We start from the raw sequence: 21,764 nt of genomic DNA on the forward strand, positions 1-21,764 counted from the left end.
TGATCTGCAGTGAATGGAATGGAATCTGTTGTGCATGTCCCGGTCTCCCATCACCCTGGTGTCTGGGCTGCAGACACAACCCCCATTCCATGGCTCTGCCTTTGTTCATGCTCCATCTGTCAGTCCTGCACCCTCACCCCTCCTAACGTGGGACTCTGGGAGACAGACACTGAGGACACAGGGACACTGGGAAGGACTAGGGCATCTGAGGAGGCTTCTCTTTTGGATCCTTAGATGGAGCGACTCCAGACTCTGATGTCTCCACCCTGGAGAGCAGAGCCGAGACACCAGGAGCTGCCGCCTTGGTGGAGGGGAGTGGACCAGAAGCTCCAGAGACCTCTCCCAACAAAGTTCACACAGGCAGAATCCAGACAACATCCCCAATGGCCCCTCTCCTAACTCAGGCCCCCTGCCCCGGTGGGGAAACAGGAGCTGGGTCTCTGTGGCCCATTCCATCCTTGGCCACAGGCTGACTTGCCTGATGAGGAAGTCAGCCAGGGCCTTCCACATTCCCCTGGTTCTTCCATCCAGCGCCTCCATCTCCGTACACCTGCCACGCCCGAGCTCCTGCCCGTCCGCTCTGTACTGTCCACCCGTGAAGCACGTGGAAGATGACAGGACTGTTTTACGAACACTTTCAGTATTAGCTGCGCCAGACCTGCTTCCTGGCCAGCCCTGCTCCACCCCTTGGCTGCTCCACTCCAGCCCTACGCCCTGCCTGTGAACTCCTGGCTCTGAACTCCTGGCTCTGACCCCTGGCTGGCCTCCCCACTACTCCTCCACTTCTGCCCTCTGGCTCTGCTTCGACCACAAGTCCGGACTCCTGCTCTGATCACGAGGTTGCACCACCTACACCTCGATGTGGGACACCCAGCCCCAGAAGTGGGGAGTGGGGTCTGGATAAGGGAAGCATTAGCTGAGACAGAGGGGTGTGAATGGGTGGGTGGGTTAGATCCCTTTACTTCTTAGGCTATGGGCCCCTCCATTGAGATTAATCGAGCCGGCGTTTGGAAAAGGCTGGTGTTGGTCACATACTGGCCTCAGCACCCGGAGCTGAGTCTTGCAAAGCTCAGGCCCAGTTCAAGACCCAGAGAAATCACAGCTGGGGTCTGTAGCTATTTCCCTGGTCTGTGAGTGGGAGCGTGGGGACATCGCACCCCAGGGAGTTGAAGGCTGGAGGCCTAAATCTTGGAAACAGAGACTGAGAGGAGGCCCAGGTTCAGCTGGCCCTGAGCTGTGATGCCGTCCCAGGTGGTGATGCCTTCATGTCTGTCTGCAGGGAGAAGAGGAGACATGAAGACCATCCTCCCCAAGCTGAGAATTGGGAAGCTCAGGCTGAGGGATCTCCTGGAAATCAGCCCACATAGCCTGGAGGACTGGACTTCTTAGGCCTGGGGAGATTTGCCTTGGCACTTCCTGAGAAAGCTCATGTAATAAAACCCCAAAATAGGAACATCTGTTTCCACCCACCCCAGTTTTTGAAAATGAAAACCAATAAAAGGTGTGATGGAGGGGGCGGCTTGGGGCACAGGATCAAGGGCAGGGTTATTTATCGACTGACATCGATGGGGTCAGGGCTGGATTCTGATCTTGGTGACCCCACTGTAAATCAGTCAGGCTCTTTTTGTCCTTTTGACATCTAGCTACATGTTGTAAATTCTTTCTATCTGATCCCGTAAATCCCATCTATCTATCTATCTATCTATCCCCATACACCACCACCCCTCTCTAATCTACCCCTTTGCATACAGAAGTTCCCAGTGTTCAGGGCTGGGGCAGACCCTTGCTCAGGGTGTGCGTGTGTGATGCTTCCTCCCCATTATGTGTCCCCTGCAGCCAGGGCTCCTGATCCGAACACCCTGCCCTGGGGCATTGGTACCTTTTGCATTCTGGACCGCCTTCCGTCCAAACCAGGCCTCTACCTTCCTGCCCACATCTTTCTGAAACTTTGTAACTCATTTGTATGTATCTATGGTTACCTGCTTTAACTTTGTAGCTAACTCTCTTATTTAATAAATCTTGAGACAGTTTATTATAGGATTGGCTAAAAGTGTTGTCTGTGGTTTGAGATGTACGGTGCAATTGACCTGGGGTAGGTGACGGGTCCTTTAGGACGGGAGTAACCTGAATTTTGCTGTGATCTTTGGTGTAAGGGACCATCTGTCACAAAGGCAGGCTCACCTGGGTGACCAGATAGATCGGGGTGCCCGAGGGGACTGTCTGGGACTCCATGTTAAGGCTGTTAAAGAGCCTGACGAGTTCACTCTTGATACTGTGTCAGTGAAATCTAAGTCGAGGACTTGTTGCCATTTGGGGGTTTGTGCCCTGATACTCACCAGTCTGCCCTGAGTTTGGTACTCTTTGAGCCACTGTAGGACAGTTTGACAGGGACATGGGGCCTTTCCCCTCTAGGGGGTGCCGGCTACAGGCCAGGGGACTGGCTGGTTCAGGGGGGCAGGCAGGGAATGGGGCTCACCATTGCTAGGAGATTCCTGTTTCTCTTCCTTTAACCCTCCGGCCTGATCTCTGCTCGGGGAAAAGGTGTGTGAGTGACCCGTTTGACAAGCCGTGTGCAGATGTTCAGACCCCAGCTATGTGAGTTACACGCACAATTGTCCTGTCCTCGCTTGGACAATAACATGGGTCAGTTCACATGAATTCAAACTCCCCCTTTCTTCCGCACATGAACACACAGATGCTGCGATCCTCCCTCCTCCCAGCTGATGGAAATATTTCACCTGAGTCTTTTTGTCACCAAAAAATGAGTTTTCATCACAAAGCACGTTTTTGTTTGTGGGAAAACTGTTGTTTTGGATGTGCCTTTTTGGTGGGAAAATGTAGCTTTCATTGGGAGAATAAACTGAAAAATGTTAGAACGGGACTTGGGGGTTTTCTAACTTCCCTCCTCCCTTTGTATCATTTTTCAAATAAGTGGGGAAATGAGGGAAACCCCCTCCAAAATTGTCCCCTCGACACACAGTTCTTCAGGGGAGGAGAAAACGTTAAAAAAAACCAGCAACCACCAAATGCAAAATATGAGAATCAATTTTACTCACACGTGTTGAAAATAAAAACCAATGAAACTTGTGACTGAGGGATGGAGGGGCCAGCTCAGAGCACGGGATTCAGGGCAGGGTTATTTATCGACTGACATCGATGGGGTCAGGGCAGGATTCTGATCTCCGTGACCCCGCTGTAAATCAATCGATCTCTGTGTCCTTTTGATATCTGGCTACCTGGTGTAAGTTCTTTCTGTCTGATTCCATAAATCTATCTATCTATCTATCTGTCTATCTATCTATCTATCTCCTTGCATACAGAGGTTCCCAGTGCTGATGGCTGGGACAGAGTCTTGCTCAGGGTGGGGTGTGATGGCTCCTTCCCACTAGGTCCCCCCCCGCGGCAGCAGGGCTTCCTGATCTGAGCTCCCTGCCCCGCCCTCGTCCTGCTGCCCTGCAGTGTTGCTGCCTCTCTTGTTCCGGCCGAACTTCTGTTCGAACCAGGCCCCCACACCTCCCGCAATCAGGCCACCGCCCCCCGCCCCGACCGCGATGGCCACTACTTCGCCCACAGCCACCACACCAGCAGCCACGCCCACGCCAATGCCCACCCCGGCAGCTGCGCCCGCAACAGCCAGGCCGCCCCCCACGATGTACACGGCCTTCAATATGGACTTCTTTTTAAAGCGCTGCCCGTAGGTTGACAGGAACTGGGTCGTCTGCTCGTCCAGCCCCTGCTTCAGCTCCTCCAGGGCAGCCTGTTTCTGGGGATCCTCGCCCCGCAGCTCCCCCCGGCAGCGCTCCTGCAGCTCCCGGCGTTTCCCCTCCAGGCGACGCCGCATCTCCAGGGGCTTCACACTCAGGCAGCTGCTCCTGCTCTGGTGGTCACGGTCCTGCCGGGAGCGGGGAGAGATCAGAGATTAGGGACGGACACCGGCGTTACCCAGCCGCATTGGGTGCCGCTGCCTCACACACCCGCAGCCCCCTCAGCCCCCACTCGCAGCCCCCTGCTAGCCCAGCCCTGCTCCCCCCAGCTCTGACGGTGCCCCTTATCCCCGACCCACAGCCCCTCTGCGCTCACCTGCTCCTGCACAAATTGTTCATATTCCTGCCTGGCGGCTTCTACGGCTCTGCTGTTTGCCTCCATCACAGCCCCCTGTGGGGGGAGAGGGGACAGGGTGGTGGTTGGGATGGGACCATCTCTGAACTCAGAGCCCTCCTCCCCCACACTCACCACCTTCTCCCCATTCCTACAGGACCCTGCTCGCTGTGGTCGCCTTCCCACTGGCCCCCCAACTCCCCACATTTCCCCAGAGCCACGGGACAGCCATGGCCACATTGTCACTGCCCCAGTGGATAGGGCTGGTTCTCTGGCTGGATCCCTTGGGGGTCCCCTTATGTCCCAGGGGTTGGGGGCAGGGAGCCCCGATCAGGACATTTGGGGGAGCTGTTGCGGTGACCCCTCCTGGCCTAGTGCGATTGGCCAAAGGCAGGTGGACCTGGGGTGAGAAGGAACAGAAAACAGTTGGATTGGGATTTGGGGGTTTCTAACCTCCCTCACAACCTTTGTATTGTTTTCAAATCAGTGGGGAAATGAGGGGAAATCACCCCAAAATTGTCCCCGCGACACATGCACTGTATCAGGGGAGGAGGAAATCTTTAAAACTAACACAAAATGTGAAAATAGGATTTCCTCCCTCTGGTTGGGAATGAAAACTAACGAAACTTGAGACTGAGGGATGCAGGGGCCGGCTTGGAGCACAGGATCCGGGGCCGGGTTATTTATCGACTCACGTCGATGGGGTCAGGGCTGGATTCTGATCTCCATGACCCCGCTGTAAATCAGTCAAGCTGTGTCCTCTTCAAATCTAGCTACTAGTTGTAAGATGTTTTCATCTATTCCCATAAACACACCTATCTATCTACCTATCGACCAATCTATCTGTCCCCTTGCATACAGAGGTTCCCAGTGCTGAGGGCTGGGACAGTCTCAGGGTGGGGTGTGATGGTTCCTTTCCACTATGTCCCCCCGTCCCCCTCCCGCAGCAGGGTCTCCTGATCAGAACATCCTGCCCCGCTCTCCCACTCGTCCCCCTGCCCTGGGGGGCTGGTGCCTGTCATATTCTGGGCTGTCTTCCGTCCAAACCCAGCCCCCAGACACCTGCCCATAGCCCCCCCGACCCGGCCAAAGCCCCCCACCCCAACCCCAATGGCCACTGCTTCCTCCATCGCCATCACAGCCACAGCTACACCCGCACCCTCGCCCGCCCTGATCCCCGCGCTCCCCACGGCCAGGACGTCCCCCTGCCCCACCCCACGGCCAGGCCCAACCACTCGGCCTTCTTCACTTTAAAGCGCTGCTCGTAGGTTGACAGGAACTGGGTCGTCTGCTCGTCCAGCCCCTGATTCAGCTCCTCCAGGGCAGCCTGTTTCTGGGGATCCTCGCCCCGCAGCTCCCCCCGGCAGCGCTCCAGCAGCTCCTGGCGTTTCTCCTCCAGGCATTCCTCCATCTCCAGGGGCTCCACATTCAGGCAGCTGCTCGTGCTCTGGTGGTCACGGTCCTGCCGGGAGCGGGGAGAGATCGGCCATTCGGGACGGGCACGAGTGTTACCCAGCCACAGGGGGACGCCGCCACCTCACACATCTGCAGCCCCTTCAGCCCCCACCCGCAGCCCCCTGCTAGCCCAGCCCTGCTCCCCCCAGCTCTGACGGTGCCCCTTATCCCCGACCCACAGCCCCTCTGCGCTCACCTGCTTCTGCACAAATTGTTCATATTCCTGCCTGGCGGCTTCTACGGCTCTGCTGTTTGCCTCCATCACAGCCCCCTGTGGGGGCAGAGGGGACAGGGTGGTGGTTGGGATGGGACCATCTCTGAACTCAGAGCCCCCCTCCCCCACACTCACCACCTTCTCCCCATTCCTACAGGACCCTGCTCGCTGTGGTCGCCTTCCCACTGGCCCCCCAACTCCCCACATTTCCCCAGAACAGGGGACAGCCATGGCCACATTGTCACTGCCCCAGTGGATAGAGCTGGTTCTCCGGCTGGATCCCTTGGGGGTCCCCTTATGTCCCAGGGGTTGGGGGCAGGGAGCCCCGATCAGGACGTTTGGGGGAGCTGTTGTGCTGACCCCTCCTAGCCTAGTTCGATTGGCCAATGGCAGGTGGACCTGGGGTGAGAATGAACAGAAAACAGTTGGATTTGGATTTGGGGGGTTTCTAACCTCCCTCACCCCTTTCTATCGTTTTCAACTCAGTGGGGAAATCAGGGGAAATCACCCCGAAATAGTCCCCTCTACACACACACTGTATCGGGGAAGAGAAAATATTTTAAAAATCCCGCAAAATATGAGAATCATTTTTTCTCCCACTTGTTGAAAATGAAAAACAATGAAACTTGTGACCGAGGGATGCAAGAGCCGGCTCGGAGCACAGGATTCAGGGCAGGGTTTTTTATCGACTCACGTCGATGGGGTCAGGGCTGGATTCTGATCTCCGTGACCCCGCTGTAAATCAATCAAGCTGCGTCCTCTTGAAATCTAGCTAATAGTTGTAAGATGTTTTCATCTATCTATCCTCATCCTCCCCTATCCATCCATCCCCTTGCATACAGAGGTTCCCAGTGCTGAGGGCTGGGACAGTCTCAGGGTGGGGTGTGATGGTTCCTTCCCACTATGCCCCCCCACCCTCCGCCCCCGCAGCAGGGTCTCCTGATCAGAACATCCTGCCCCACTCTCCCACTCGTCCCCCTGCCCTGGGGGGCTGGTGCCTGTCATATTCTGGGCTGTCTTCCGTCAAAACCCAGCCTCCAGACACCTGCCCACAGCCCCCCCCGATCCGGCCAAACCCCCGACCCCAACCCCATTGGTCACTGCTTCCTCCATCGCCATCACAGCCACAGCTACACCCGCACCCTCGCCTGCCCTGATACCCGCGCTCCCCACGGCCAGGACGTCCCCCTGCCCCACCCCACGGCCAGGCCCAACCACTCGGCCTTCTTCACTTTAAAGCGCTCCCCGTAGGTTGACAGGAACTGGGTCATCTGCTCATCCAGATCGTGCTCCAGCCCCTTCAGGGCAGCCTGTTTCTGGGGATCCTCGCCCTGCAGCTCCCCCCGGCAGCGCTTCTGCAGCTCCTGGCGTTTCCCCTCCAGGCGTTGCTGCATCTCCAGGGGCTTCACACTCAGGCAGCTGCTCGTGCTCTGGTGGTCACGGTCCTGCCGGGAGCGGGGAGAGATCGGCCATTCGGGACGGGCACGAGCGTTACCCAGCCACAGGGGGCGCCGCCCCCTCACACATCTGCAGCCCCCCCAGCCCCCACTCGCAGCCCCCTGCTAGCCCAGCCCTGCTCCCCCCAGCTCTGACGGTGCCTCTTATCCCCGACCCACAGCCCCTCTGCGCTCACCTGCTTCTGCACAAATTGTTCATATTCCTGCCTGGCGGCTTCTACTGCTCTGCCATTTGCCTCCATCACAGCCCCCTGTGGGGGGAGAGGGGACAGGGTGGTGGTTGGGATGGGACCATCTCTGAACTCAGAGCCCCCCTCCCCCACACTCACCACCTTCTCCCCATTCCTACAGGACCCTGCTTGCTGTGGTCGCCTTCCCACTGGCCCCCCAACTCCCCACATTTCCCCAGAGCCAGGGGACAGTCATGGCCACATTGTCACTGCCCCAGTGGATAGGGCTGGTTCTCTGGCTGGATCCCTTGGGGGTCCCCTTAAGTCCCAGGGGTTGGGGGCAGGGAGCCCCGATCAGGACATTTGGGGGAGCTGTTGCGGTGACCCCTCCTGGCCTAGTGCGATTGGCCAATGGCAGGTGGACCTGGGGTGAGAAGGAACAGAAAACAGTTGGATTGGGATTTGGGGGTTTCTAACCTCCCTCACAACCTTTGGATTGTTTTCAAATCAGTGGGGAAATGAGGGGAAACTCCCAAAATTGTCCCCGCGACACATGCACTGTATCAGGGGAGGAGGAAATCTTTAAAACAAACACAAAATGTGAAAATAGGATTTCCTCCCTCTGGTTGGGAATGAAAACTAACGAAACTTGAGACTGAGGGATGCAGGGGCCGGCTTGGAGCACAGGATCCGGGGCCGGGTTATTTATCGACTCACGTCGATGGGGTCAGGGCTGGATTCTGATCTCCATGACCCCGCTGTAAATCAGTCAAGCTGTGTCCTCTTGAAATCTAGCTACTAGTTGTAAGATGTTTTCATCTATTCCCATAAACACACCTATCTATCTACCTATCTATCATCATCCACCCCATTTATCTATCTATCTATCCATCCATCCCCTTGCATACGGAGGTTCCCAGTGGTGAGGGCTGGGACAGTCTCAGGGTGGGGTGTGATGGTTCCTTTCCACTATGTCCCCCCGTCCCCTTCCCGCAGCAGGGTCTCCTGATCAGAACATCCTGCCCCGCTCTCTGACTCGTCCCCCTGCCCTGGGGGGCTGGTGCCTGTCATATTCTGGGCTGTCTTCCGTCAAAACCCAGCCCCCAGACACCTGCTCACAGCCCTCCCGATTTGGCCAAAGCCCCAAACCCCAACCCCAATGGCCACTGCTTCCTCCATCGCCATCACAGCCACAGCTACACCCGCACCCTCGCCCACCCTGATCCCCGCGCTCCCCACGGCCAGGACGTCCCCCTGCCCCACCCCACGGCCAGGCCCAACCACTCGGCCTTCTTCACTTTAAAGCGCTCCCCGTAGGTTGACAGGAACTGGGTCGTCTGCTCGTCCAGCCCCTGCCTCAGCTCCTCCAGGGCAGCGTGTTTCTGGGGATCCTCGCCCCACAGCTCCCCCCGGCAGCGCTCCTGCAGCTCCCAGCATTTCCCCAACAGGCGTTGTTGCATCTCCTGGGGCTCCACACGCAGGCAGCTGCTCGTGCTCTGGTGGTCACGGTCCTGCCGGGAGCGGGGAGAGATCGGCCATTCGGGACGGGCACGAGCGTTACCCAGCCACAGGGGGGCGCCGCCACCTCACACATCTGCAGCCCCTTCAGCCCCCACTCGCAGCCCCCTGCTAGCCCAGCCCTGCTCCCCCCAGCTCTGACGGTGCCCCTTATCCCCGACCCACAGCCCCTCTGCGCTCACCTGCTTCTGCACAAATTGTTCATATTCCTGCCTGGCGGCTTCTACTGCTCTGCTGTTTGCCTCCATCACAGCCCCCTGTGGGGGCAGAGGGGACAGGGCGGTGGTTGGGATGGGACCATCTCTGAACTCAGAGCCCCCCTCCCCCACACTCACCACCTTCTCCCCATTCCTACAGGACCCTGCTCGCTGTGGTCACCTTCCCACTGGCCCCCGAACTCCCCACATTTTCCCAGAGCCAGGGGACAGCCATGGCCACATTGTCACTACCCCAGTGGATAGAGCTGGTTCTCCAGCTGGATCCCTTGGGGGTCTCCTTATGTCCCAGGGCTTGGGGGCAGGGAGCCCCGATCAGGACATTTGGGGGAGCTGTTGCGGTGACCCCTCCTGGCCTAATGCAATTGGCCAATGGCAGGTGGACCTGGGGTGAGAAGGAACAGAAAACAGGTGGATTGGGATTTGGGGGGTTTCTAACCTCCCTCACAACCTTTGTATTGTTTTCAAATCAGTGGGGAAATGAGGGGAAATCACCCCGAAATAGTCCCCTCTACACACACACTGTATCGGGGAGGAGAAAATATTTTAAAAAACCCGCAAAATATGAGAATCATTTTTTCTCCCACTTGTTGAAAATGAAAAACAATGAAACTTGTGACTGAGGGATGCAAGAGCCGGCTCGGAGCACAGGATTCAGGGCAGGGTTATTTATCGACTCACGTCGATGGGGTCAGGGCTGGATTCTGATCTCCGTGACCCCGCTGTAAATCAGTCAAGCTGCGTCCTCTTGAAATCTAGCTAATAGTTGTTAGATGTTTTCATCTATCTATCCTCATCCTCCCCTATCCATCCATCCCCTTGCATACAGAGGTTCCCAGTGCTGAGGGCTGGGACAGTCTCAGGGTGGGGTGTGATGGTTCCTTTCCACTATGTCCCCCCGTCCCCCTCCCGCAGCAGGGTCTGCTGATCAGAACATCCTGCCCCGCTCTCTGACTCGTCCCCCTGCCCTGGGGGGCTCGTGCCTGTCATATTCTGGGCTGTCTTCCGTCCAAACCCAGCCCCCAGACACCTGCCCACAGCCCCCCTGATCCGGCCACAGCCCCCCACCCCAACCCCAATGGCCACTGCTTCCTCCATCGCCATCACAGCCACAGCTACACCCGCACCCTCGCCCGCCCTGATCCCCGCGCTCCCCACGGCCAGGACGTCCCTCTCCCCGACCCCAACGCCAGGCCCAACCACTCGGCCTTCTTCACTTGAAAGCGCTGCTCGTAGGTTGACAGGAACTGGGTCGTCTGCTCGTCCAGCCCCTGCTTCAGCTCCTCCAGGGCAGCCTGTTTCTGGGGATCCTCGCCCCGCAGCTTCCCCCGGCAGCGCTCCTGCAGCTCCTGGCGTTTCCCCTCCAGGCGTTGCTGCATCTCCAGGGGCTTCACACTCAGGCAGCTGCTCGTGCTCTGGTGGTCACGGTCCTGCCGGGAGCGGGGAGAGATCGGCCATTCGGGACGGGCACGAGTGTTACCCAGCCACAGGGGGGCGCCGCCACCTCACACATCTGCAGCCCCCCCAGCCCCCACCCGCAGCCCCCTGCTAGCCCAGCCCTGCTCCCCCCAGCTCTGACGGTGCCCCTTATCCCCGACCCACAGCCCCTCTGCGCTCACCTGCTTCTGCACAAATTGTTCATATTCCGTCCTGGTGGCTTTTACTGTTTTTCTGTTTGCCTCCATCTCAGCCCTCTACGGGGGGAGAGGGGACAGGGTGGTGGTTGGGATGGGACCATCTCTGAACTCAGAGCCCCCCTCCCCCACACTCACCACCTTCTCCCCATTCCTACAGGACCCTGCTCGCTGTGGTCGCCTTCCGACTTGCCCCCCAACTCCCCACATTTCCCCAGAACAGGGGACAGCCATGGCCACATTGTCACTGCCCCAGTGGATAGGGGTGGTTCTCCAGCTGGATCCCTTGGGGGTCCCCTTATGTCCCAGGGGTTGGGGGCAGGGAGCCCCGATCAGGACTTTGGGGGAGCTGTTGCGGTGACCCCTCCTGGCCTAGTGTGATTGGCCAATGGCAGGTGGACCTGGGGTGAGAATGAACAGAAAACAGGTAGATTGGGATTTGGGGGTTTCTAACCTCCCTTACCCCTTTCTATTGTTTTCAACTCAGTGGGGAAATGAAGGGAAATCACCCCGAAATTGTCCCCTCTACACACACACTGTATTAGGGGAAGAGAAAATATTTTAAAAAACCCGCAAAATATGAGAATCAGTTTTTCTCCCACTTGTTGAAAATGAAAAACAATGAAACTTGTGACTGAGGGATGCAAGAGCCGGCTCGGAGCACAGGATTCAGGGCAGGGTTTTTTATTGACTGACGTTGATGGGATCAGGGCTGGATTCTGATCTCCGTGACCCCGCTGTAAATCAGTCAAGCTGTGTCCTCTTGAAATCTAGCTACCATTGTAAGATGTTTTCATCTATTCCCATAAACACACCTATCTATCTATCTATCCTCATCCACATCTATCTATCTATCTATCCATCCTTCCATCCCCTTGCATACAGAGGTTCCCAGTGCTGAGGGCTGGGACAGTCTCAGGGTGGGGTGTGATGGTTCCTTCCCACTATGTCCCCCCCCTCCACCCCCGCAGCAGGGTCTGCTGATCAGAACATCCTGCCCCGTTCTCTCACTTGTCCCCCTGCCCTGGGAGGCTGGTGCCTGTCATATTCTGGACTGTCTTCTGTCCAAACCCAGCCCCCAGCCACCTGCCCACAGCCCCCCCGATCCAGCCAAAGACCCCACTCCAACCCCAATGGCCACTGCTTCCTCCATCGCCATCACAGCCACAGCTACACCCGCACCCTCGCCTGCCCTGATCCCCGCGCTCCCCACGGCCAGGACGTCCCCCTGCCCCACCCCACGGCCAGGCCCAACCACTCGGCCTTCTTCACTTTAAAGCGCTCCCCGTAGGTTGACAGAAACGGGGTCGTCTGCTCGTCCAGCCCCTGATTCAGCTCCTCCAGGGCAGCCTGTTTCTGGGGATCCTCGCCCAGCAGCTCCCCCCGGCAGCGCTCCAGCAGCTTCTGGCGTTTCCCCTCCAGGCGATGCCGCATCTCCAGGGGCTTCACCCTCAGGCAGCTGCGCATGCTCTGGTGGTCACGGTCCTGCCGGGAGCGGGGAGAGATCGGCCATTCGGGACGGGCACGAGCGTTACCCAGCCACAGGGGGCGCTGCCACCGCGCATACCCGCAGCCCCCTCAACTCTGAGCCACAGCCCGCTGGTAGCCCAGCCCTCGGCTCCCCCCAGCTCTGCCGGTGCCCCTCACTCCCGGCCACAGCCCCTCCGTGCTCACCAGTTGCTTCACAAATTGTTGAAATTCCGTCCTGGTGGCTTCTACTGCTCTCCTGTTTACCTCCTCTATTATCGCTGACATCTCGGCCATCTGTGGGGAAAAGGGGAGAGAGTGGGTTTGGGACAGGACAATCTCTGAACTGGGAGCCTCCCTCTCCCCCCACTCACCACTTCACCCCAATCCTCCAGGAGTCTTCTCGCTGCTGTCACCTCCCAACTCAACCCCATACCCCCACATTCCCCCAGAGCCTGGAGCAGTCCCCCAAGGACCCCGCGGCCATGTCCACCTGTCTCTGGTTGTGTCCCTGGGGGTCCCCTTATCTCTTTGGGGCTGGGGTCAGGGAGCCCCAATCAGGACATCTGGGGGAGCTGTTGTGGTGCCCCTCCCTAGTGTAACTGGCTACTGGCAGGTGGACCTGGGCTGAGAATGAACTGAAAACTGTCGGATTGGGATTTGGGGGTTTCTAACCTCCCAAAACCCTTTGGATTGTTTTCAAATCAGTGGGGAAATGAGGGGAAACGCCCCAAAATTGTCCCCGCGACACATGCACTGTATCAGGGGAGGAGAAAATCTTTAAAACAAACACAAAATGTGAAAATAGGTTTTCCTCCCACTGGTTGGGAATGAAAACTAACGAAACTTGAGACTGAGGGATGCAGGGGCCGGCTTGGAGCACAGGATCTGGGGCTGAGTTATTTATCGACTGATGTCAATGGGGTCAGGGCTGGATCCTGATCTCGGTGACCCCACTGTAAATCAGTCAACCTCTGTGTCCTTTTGCAATCTAGCTACCTGTTATAAGTTGTTCTTATCTAATCTATCTATCTATCTGTCTATCCCCATAATCCTATCTATCTATCTATCTATCTATCTATCTATCTATCTATCCCCATTTCCCCCTGTATCGATTCCCTTGCATACAGAGGTTCCCAGTGCTGAGGGCTGGGACAGACCCTTGCCCATGGTGAGACGTGATGTTGCCTTCCCACTATCTGCCACCCCACAGCAGGGATCCTGATCTGAACACCCTGCCTTGCCCTCCCGCTTGTCTCCCCTGTCCTGGGGTGTTGGTGCCTGTCTTGTTCCGGACCAACTTCCACCCAAACCGGGGCCCACCCAGTTGCCCAACGCTCTCCCCCCAACTCCCCCCGCAATCAAGCCAAAGTCCCCAGCCTCAACCCCAATGGCCACTCTTTCTCCAGCCCCACCACAGCCACAGCTATACCCGCCCCGATGCCTGCCCTGAAACCCACACCCACCAAGGCCTGGTTCCCTCCCCCCAATGTACAGGCTGAACCCCATGGCCTTCTTTACTTTAAAGCGCAGTTTGTAGTCCGACAGGAACTGGGCCATCAGCCTGTCCAGCCCCTGCTTCAGCTCCTCCAGGGCCGCCTGTTTCTGGGGATCCTCGCCCTGCAGCTCCCCCTGGCAGCTCTCCAGCAGCTCCTGGCGTTTCTCCTCCAGGCGTTGCTGCATCTCTGCAGGCTCCACACTCAGGCAGCTGCTCGTGCTCTGGTGGTCACGGTCCTGTCCGGAGCGGGGAGAGATCGGCCATTCGGGACGGGCACGAGCGTTACCCAGCCACAGGGGGCGCCGCCACCTCACACGCCTGCAGACCCCTCAACCCCGACCCACAGCCCCCTGCTATCCCAGCCCTGCTCCCCCCAGCTCTGCCGGTGCCCCTTATCCCCGACCCACAGCCCCGCTGCACTCACCTGCTTCTCTCGAAATTGTTCATATTCCCTCCTGATGCCTTCTACTGCTTTTCTGTTTGCCTTCTCTCTCATCTCTGCCATCTCAGCCATCTGTGGGGGGAGAGGGGACAGGGAGGGGATGGGGGTGGGACAATCGATGAACTGGGAGCCCCCCACTCACCACATTCTCCCTCCATTCCTCCAGGGCCCTGCGCACTGCTCCCACCTCCCCACTCACCCCCCAACCCCCCCATTCCCGCAAAGCCAGGGGCAGCCCCACAATGACCCCACAGCCATGGTCACATGAGCACCACCCCAGTGCAGGGGGTTGGTTCTCCAGTTGGGTCCCTGGGGGTCCCCTTATCTCTTGGGGGCTGGGGTCAGGGAGCCCCAATCAGGGCATTTGGGGAAGCTGTTGTGGTGTCCCTCCCTAGTGCGACTGGCTAATGGCACGTGGACCTGGGCTGAGAATGAACTGAAAACTGTCGGATTGGGACCCCGCTGTAAATCAATCAACCTTTGTGTCCTTTTGCAATCAAGCTACCCGTTGTAAGTTGTTCTTATCTATCTATCTACCTATCTATCTATCTATCCCCTTGCATACAGAGGTTCTCATTACTCAGGGCTGGGACAGAGACTTGCCCAGGGTGGGGGGTGATGTTCCTCCCCACTATCTGTCACCCCGCAGTCGGGGCTCCTGACCCAAATACCCTGCCCCACCCTCCTCCTTGTCCTCCTGCCCTTGGGTGGTGGTGTCTGTCTGGATCCAGACCACCTTCTGTCCACCCAGCTGCCCCCGCCCCCAATCAGGCCAAAGCCCCCCGCCCTGCCCCAAGAGACACTGCTTCCTCCAGCCCCACCACAGTCATAGCTACACCCGCCCCGATGCCTACTCTGATACCCGCACCCACCACTTCCAGGACCTCCTCCCCCCCAGTGTACAGGCCCAACCCCATGGCCTTCTTCACTTTAAAGCGTTGTTCATATCCTGGCAGGAACTGGGCCATCAGCCTGTCCAGCCCCTGCTTCAGCTCCTCCAGGGCTGCCTGTTTCTCGGGATCTTTGCCCCGCAGCTTCCCCCGGCAGCGCTCCAGCAGCTCCCGGCGTTTCTCCTCCAGGCGTTGCTGCATCTCCAGGGGCTTCACACTCAGGCAGCTGCTCGTGCTCTGGTGGTCACGGTCCTGCCGGGAGCGGGGAGAGATCAGAGATTAGGGACGGACACTGGCGTTACCCAGCCGCATTGGGTGCCGCTGCCTCACACACCCGCAGCCCCCTCAACCCCGACCCACAGCCCCTTGCTAGCCCAGCCCTGCTCCCCCCAGCTCTGCCGGTGCCCCTGATCCCCGACCCACAGCCCCTCTGCGCTCACCTGCTTCTGCACAAATTGTTCATATTCCTGCCTGGCGGCTTCTACTGCTCTGCCGTTTATCTCCTCTCTCATGGCTGCAAACACCTCGGCCATCTGTGAAGGGAGAGGGGAAAGGGTGGGGGTGGGGGTGGGATAGGCCCATCTCTGAACTGGGAGCCCCCCCCCCAGTCACCACCTTCCCCCCATTCCTACAGGACCCTGCTCCTTGCTATCACCTCCACACTGGCCCCCGACCCCCCACATTCCCCCAGAGCCAGGGGGCAGCCCCTTGACCCCATGGTAATAGCCACATTGCTGCCACCGCAGTGGAGGGGACTGGTTCTCTGGCAGGGCTTCCTGCACGTGCCCTTATCTCTTGCGTGCTGGGAGTCCCCGATAAGCACATTTGGGGGATCTGTTATGGTGCCCCCTCCTGGCCTAGTGTGACTGGCCAATGGCAGGAGAACCTGGGGTCAGGGTCAAGAGAACCAGCCCCCACCCACCTCCCATATCCAGGCTGGAAAGAGAGAGGCGGGGAGAGGGGTGACCCGGTACCTTCACAGGGGAGGAAAAGTTGTAGCGTTTGGTCTTCAAGTACTGGGAGACGTCCTGTGGGGAGTAACACCCGGGGGAACTGGGATCAGGGACAGCTCAGCCCCCTGCCCCCCGCTGAGCCTCCTGCCCGCTCCCTGCTGCACAGCGCCCCCTGCTGACCCCCACCCATTCCCCGCAGCACAGCTCCCCCTACTGACCCCCACCTGTTCCCCACAGCACAGCTCCCCCTACTGACCCCCACCCGTTCCCCGCAGCACAGCGCCCCCTGCTGACCCCCACCCGTTCCCCGCAGCACAGAGCCCCCTACTGACCCCCACCCGTTCCCCGCAGCACAGAGCCCCCTACTGACCCCCACACATTCCCCGCAGCACAGCTCCCCCTACTGACCCCCACCCATTCCCCACAGCACAGCTCCCCCTACTGACCCCCACCCGTTCCCTGCAGCACAGCTCCCCCTACTGACCCCCACCCGTTCCCCACAGCACAGCTCCCCCTGCTGACCCCTACCCGTTCCCTGCAGCACAGCGCCCCCTGCTGACCGCCACCCGTTCCCTGCAGCACAGAGCCCCCTACTGACCCCCACCCGTTCCCTGCAGCACAGCTCCCCCTACTGACCCCCACCCGTTCCCTGCAGCACAGCGCCCCCTGCTGACCCCCACCCGTTCCCCGCAGCACAGCGCCCCCTGCTGACCCCCACCCGTTCCCCACAGTACAGCTCCCCCTACTGACCCCCACCCATTCCCCGCAGCACAGCTCCCCCTACTGACCCCCACCCGTTCCCCGCAGCACAGCTCCCCCTACTGACCCCCACCCGTTCCCCGCAGCACAGCGCCCCCTGCTGACCCCCACCCGTTCCCCGCAGCACAGCGCCCCCTACTGACCGCCACCCATTCCCTGCAGCACGGCGCCCCCTGCTGACCGCCACCCATTCCCTGCAGCACGGTGCCCCCTGCTGAGCCCCCACCTGCTCCCTGCAGCATGGCAGCCCATATTGAACCCCTGTCCCTGCTTTGCAGCCCTTTTGCTGTCTCCCATCCAGGCCCCCCTCCCCTTTAGCAGACCCCACTCTCCCACCTTGATCCTGGCAGCCAGCTGAGCCCCAGTCAGCCCCTTCCTGGCTTGGTCCGTCCGGGCGTGTATCCCTGCTGAGCTCTCTACGGTGCTGACATAGTCCCTCAGATACTGTCGGAAATATTTGTCCATGTCTGCAGGGGGGGAAAAAGGACATAGGCATCCAGGAGGGACCCAGGTGTCTGGGGTAGGACACAAGTTAAATGGGGTATGTGGGGGGCTAGTTTGTGCCACAGGAAATGAGATTCCATCTCTGGGCAATGGCTGCTTAGCACCTCCCCACACACACCCCACTGCCCGGGGGGAAATGGGGGAGGAGCAGCGGGAGCAGAGAGAGGCTGCAGTGGAGGGGTCAGCAGTCTCCACTGCATGGTGCCAGGGGACCCATGAAGACCTAAAAGGGGGAAACCTGCTTCGTCCCCCTAGGATCCCAGGACCCCAGCAGTGACCCTGCATGTCCCCCTCCCCTCCTGCATAGATGCTGTGACCTAGTGAGTTCACCTGTGCCGTGGGCAGGACAGTAAATTCTAAGTCAAGGGGGGGGGGTGAGCTGGGCACTGGGATTTTGGCGTGGGGGCAGCACAGAAGGGAGAGAAAGGGGCAAGAAAGGGGCAGCAGAGGAGAGAGGGTGGGGATGGGGGCATGGATGAGGATGGGGGAAGTGCAAGAGGGGATGGGAATGGGTGCAGGGACAGGAGTGAGGTCAGTGCAGGAGGGGGTGGGGGCTGGGGGAGCAGTGCAGGGGGTAAGAGGGGAGAAGATGGGGTCTCTTACTGCCTGGCATCCCTGCCTCGCTCCTGATGAACTCTGTGCCAGGGTGGGGCAGTAGGTAGCACCGGGAGCCGCTTTCCCTCAGGGCTCCAACCACCAGGGGCTGCTGAGCAGAGGCCTCCAGTTTCTACAGGAATCAAAGTAACATTTGCGGCCATCAGACCCGCTGTGGAACCCTTCAACTCCACCCCAAAGTCAGAGTTTGCTGTTTCCATGAACACACGTGGCGCCCGGCTCTGATCATTACCTGTGTGATGTCTGTGAGATACTCCTGCCCCCCGCCTGCGCCGTAGGCTCTGGAGTGCTGCCAATCTCGCACCAACAGGTCCAGGTGCTGCAACGGAGAGCACAGGGGAAGGGTCACTCTGGGGCTGGGGGGGGCACAGAGAGGAGACCAGAGCTGGAGGCTGCTGTCCAACCCAGCCACCGACACTGAGACCCTGGGCATGACGTGGGGGTGGAAGAACAATGGGGGCAGGGACTGGCTGTTCTGGGTTTGTCCAGCGCCTGGCATGACGGGGTCCGAGCCTAGGATGGGGGCTCTGAGGTGCTCTGATAATAGAGATGATAGATAGGAATAGTAAGAATCAGGTGGGGTGACTGGAGCAGGGGGGTGGGGTGGAACTAGCATTGTACCCCCATGTCGGGGGGTGATGGGAAACAAGGACCCACCTGGATTGGGGCCAGATTGCAGGTCTCTCCAACCTCCTTCGCAACCTGAATGAACATCTGAGATGCAGAGAGAGAGACAAGGCAATTTTTTCCATCTTGAAGAAACCATCCCCCCAAAGGTGACCAATCAAGATTGGTGATGCAAAATAAACGAGTGAAATAAATGCCACTGAAACTAAAGGGATCCCAGACAACATTAAGTGGAAACTGATAATTGAAGAGAGAAAAATTGACAAAATGAAGAGAGAAAACATAATTTCAAACAACAATAACTCAACACCAGTAATCACACATCCAGAAGCAATAACTGAATTCAGAAAACCCAATAGCTGGTTCTAGAAAAGCAGTCACAGAAGACACAGAAAACCAAAAATCAAACTCATTGAGCCAATAATTGGAGACTAAAAAGAAATAATGAAAAGAAGAAAACTAGTCACTGGAATCAGAAAACCAGTTATTGAAACCTGAAAAGCAGTGAAAGAAATCACACAATCACTTAGCAAAATCAACAAACTAATAATTAATGCCAGAAAACCAATGGTCAAAAATAGAAAACCAGTATTCATCAAGTCAGAAAACCAGTAATCGAAGTAAGTTATCGGGTATTAACGTCTGAAAGCCAACAATAAAAAATAAGTATTTGAAATAAGAAAACCAATAGTCAGAGAGTCAAAACCAGCAGTGCAAGTCAGAAAAACAGATATCAAAGTCAAAATACCCCAAAGTGAAAGACAGAAAACCAGTAATCAATATCAGAAAACCAATAACTGAAAGCAGAAGTTCAGTAATCAAAGCCACAAAAGTAGTAATTGAAGCCAGAAAACCAATAGCCAAAACAGAAAACCAGTAACTGAAGTACGAAGACCAGTTATCAAGGTCACAAAACCAAGTCAGAGTTAGAAAATGAATAGTCAAAGACAGAAAACCAACAGTGAAAAGAAGCAATAAGTGAACAGCAGAAATGAAAAAAATGTTTAAACACCCCAAATATATAACGAAAAATTAAAAGCCAATAATCAGTAGAAAGACACTGATGAATGAAGCCCAGTAAACAAACATTGAAATCTTGCAATCAATAAACAAAAAGCAGAAAATTGATAACAACCCCCCCCCAACCAATGAGAAGAATCAAAATCTGACGATCAAAGAACAAAACCCAATAAATGAAATGTGCCAAGTGATAACTAAAGCCGCAAAACTGACAACCATGGACCAAAACACAATGAACAAGAACTGAAAACCGAAGACTGAAAATCAAAGATCGAAACCTGAGAAACAGTGGCACCCAAAAATGTGGAGAGAGAAACCCAACAAACGCTAACATTTGGCTGCTCTTTGAAAGTGGAAGTTTGCATGAAAACATTCTGATTTTGTCAGTGCCAAATCGCCGCCCCACTGACAGACCTAACCAAAAAGAAACAGCCAAATGCCGTTCGGTGGACCGAAGAGTATCAGAAGGCCTTTAACCAGCTTAAAGCGACACTCATGTCTGACCCTGTACTAAGGGCCCCAGACTTTGACAAACCGTTCCTAGTAACCACAGATGCGTCTGAGAGTGGTGTGGAAGCAGTTTTAATGCAGGAAGGACCGGTTCAGGAGTTCCATCCTGTCATGTTTCTCAGCAAGAAGATGTCTGAGAGGGAAAGCCACTGGTCAGTCAGTGAAAAAGAATGTTACGCCATTGTCTACGCTCTGGAAAAGCTACACCCATATGTTTGGGGACGGCGTTTCCACCTGCAAACCGACCATGCTGCGCTACGGTGGCTTCATACCGCCACGGGAAATAACAAAAAACTTATTTGGTGGAGTTTAGCTCTCCAAGATTTTGATTTCGACATCCAACATATCTCAGGAGCTTCTAACAAAGTGGCTGATGCACTCTCCCGTGCATCCGATGAAGTGAGCTGTAGCTCACGAAAGCTTATGCTCAAATAAATTTGTTAGTCTCTAAGGTGCCACAAGTACTCCTTTTCTTTTTGCGAATACAGACTAACATGGCTGCTACTCTGAAATCTCCCGTGAAAGTTTCCCAGAATCAACTGGTTAAAATCGTCCTTGAGATGTGGAAAATATTGTTAGTCTTTATACACTTGGTAGTATATTTAGAGGTGCATGTGTCTTATTAACTTTGATTTCTCCTAGAGCTCCAGGAAGAAATCACAGCCAGTGTTTCACCCTATCTGTGATATGGGGGTGTGTGTCATAAATATAAAGGGAAGGGTAACCACCTTTCTGTATACAGTGCTATAAAATCCCTCCTGGCCGGAGGCAAAACCTTTTCATCTGTAAAGGGTTAAGAAGCTAAGGTAACCTAGCTGGCACCTGACCCAAAATGACCAATGAGGGGACAAGATACTTTCAAATCTGGAGGGGGCGGGGAACAAAGGCTCTGTGTGTCTGTGTGATGCTTTCGCTGGGACCAGGTCAGGAATGTTCTTCAGAACTTCTGTTAAGTTAGTAAGTAATCTAGCTAGAAATACGTTAGATTTCCTTTTCTTTAATGGCTGGTAAAATAGGCTGTGCTGGATGGAATGTATATTCCTGTTTTTGTGTCTTGCTTTCTTTCATCCTAGCCTCTCTGTTTTTAACTAACTTTACACCCGAGAGTTAGAAAGAAAACAACAAAACAAAACAAAAAAACTGGCATGTAAAATTTTGCTGTACTGTAACCGGATACTTCTATTTTTTTTTTCTGGTAGCTGTTCTCATCCTACAGAAAAATCCTTTTGTTATTCCTGCTGCTCTGTCCCCCAGGCAGAGACACAGAATCTAGAGCTGCAATCACCTTTTACAAAATCCTTTAAAATCCTGCTGTGCTTCTGGTTCAAAATGATCTCAAAATAATCCCCAAATGATCTCAAAATGATCCCACCGCTCTGCCACCATGTCAAGGTTCCTTCCCCACTCTGAACTCTAGCGTACAGATGTGGGGACCTGCATGAAAGACCCCCTAAGCTTATTCTTACCAGCTTAGGTTAAAAACTTCCCCAAGGCACAAACTTTGCCTTGTCCTTGAACCCTCTGCTGCCACCACCAAGCGTTTTAAATAAAGACCAGGGAAAGAGACCACTTGGAGACGTCTTCCCCCAAAATATCCCCCCAAGCCCTACACCTCCTTTCCTGGGGAAGGCTTGATAAAAATCCTCACCAGTTTGCATAGGTGAACACAGACACAAACCCTTGGATCTTAAGAACAATGAAAAATCAATCAGGCTCTT

General features: G+C 56.3%; 1 protein-coding gene across 1 annotated transcript in view; it reads right to left on the minus strand.

Annotated features, from left to right (window-relative positions):
• Positions 1-3,027: 3,027 nt before the first annotated feature.
• LOC140912331 (uncharacterized) overlaps positions 3,028-21,764 on the minus strand; it is a 28,031-nt gene continuing 9,294 nt past the window's right edge. Inside the window, exons 9-29 of the mRNA XM_073346560.1 lie at positions 18,547-18,603; positions 18,122-18,208; positions 17,878-18,001; positions 17,107-17,237; positions 16,033-16,086; positions 15,499-15,591; positions 15,098-15,310; positions 14,151-14,240; positions 13,750-13,962; positions 12,436-12,525; positions 12,034-12,246; positions 10,747-10,821; positions 10,345-10,557; positions 9,095-9,169; positions 8,693-8,905; positions 7,401-7,475; positions 7,000-7,212; positions 5,750-5,824; positions 5,348-5,560; positions 4,081-4,155; positions 3,028-3,892 (exon numbers count right to left, since the gene is read on the minus strand). Coding sequence (XP_073202661.1) covers positions 3,386-3,892; positions 4,081-4,155; positions 5,348-5,560; positions 5,750-5,824; positions 7,000-7,212; positions 7,401-7,475; positions 8,693-8,905; positions 9,095-9,169; positions 10,345-10,557; positions 10,747-10,821; positions 12,034-12,246; positions 12,436-12,525; positions 13,750-13,962; positions 14,151-14,240; positions 15,098-15,310; positions 15,499-15,591; positions 16,033-16,086; positions 17,107-17,237; positions 17,878-18,001; positions 18,122-18,208; positions 18,547-18,603 — 3,099 coding nt within the window. The 3' untranslated portion in view covers positions 3,028-3,385. The remainder of the gene's footprint in view (positions 3,893-4,080; positions 4,156-5,347; positions 5,561-5,749; positions 5,825-6,999; positions 7,213-7,400; positions 7,476-8,692; positions 8,906-9,094; positions 9,170-10,344; positions 10,558-10,746; positions 10,822-12,033; positions 12,247-12,435; positions 12,526-13,749; positions 13,963-14,150; positions 14,241-15,097; positions 15,311-15,498; positions 15,592-16,032; positions 16,087-17,106; positions 17,238-17,877; positions 18,002-18,121; positions 18,209-18,546; positions 18,604-21,764) is intronic.

Source organism: Lepidochelys kempii, chromosome 6, assembly GCF_965140265.1.
Source record: "Lepidochelys kempii isolate rLepKem1 chromosome 6, rLepKem1.hap2, whole genome shotgun sequence".
Lineage (NCBI taxonomy): Eukaryota > Metazoa > Chordata > Testudines > Cheloniidae > Lepidochelys > Lepidochelys kempii.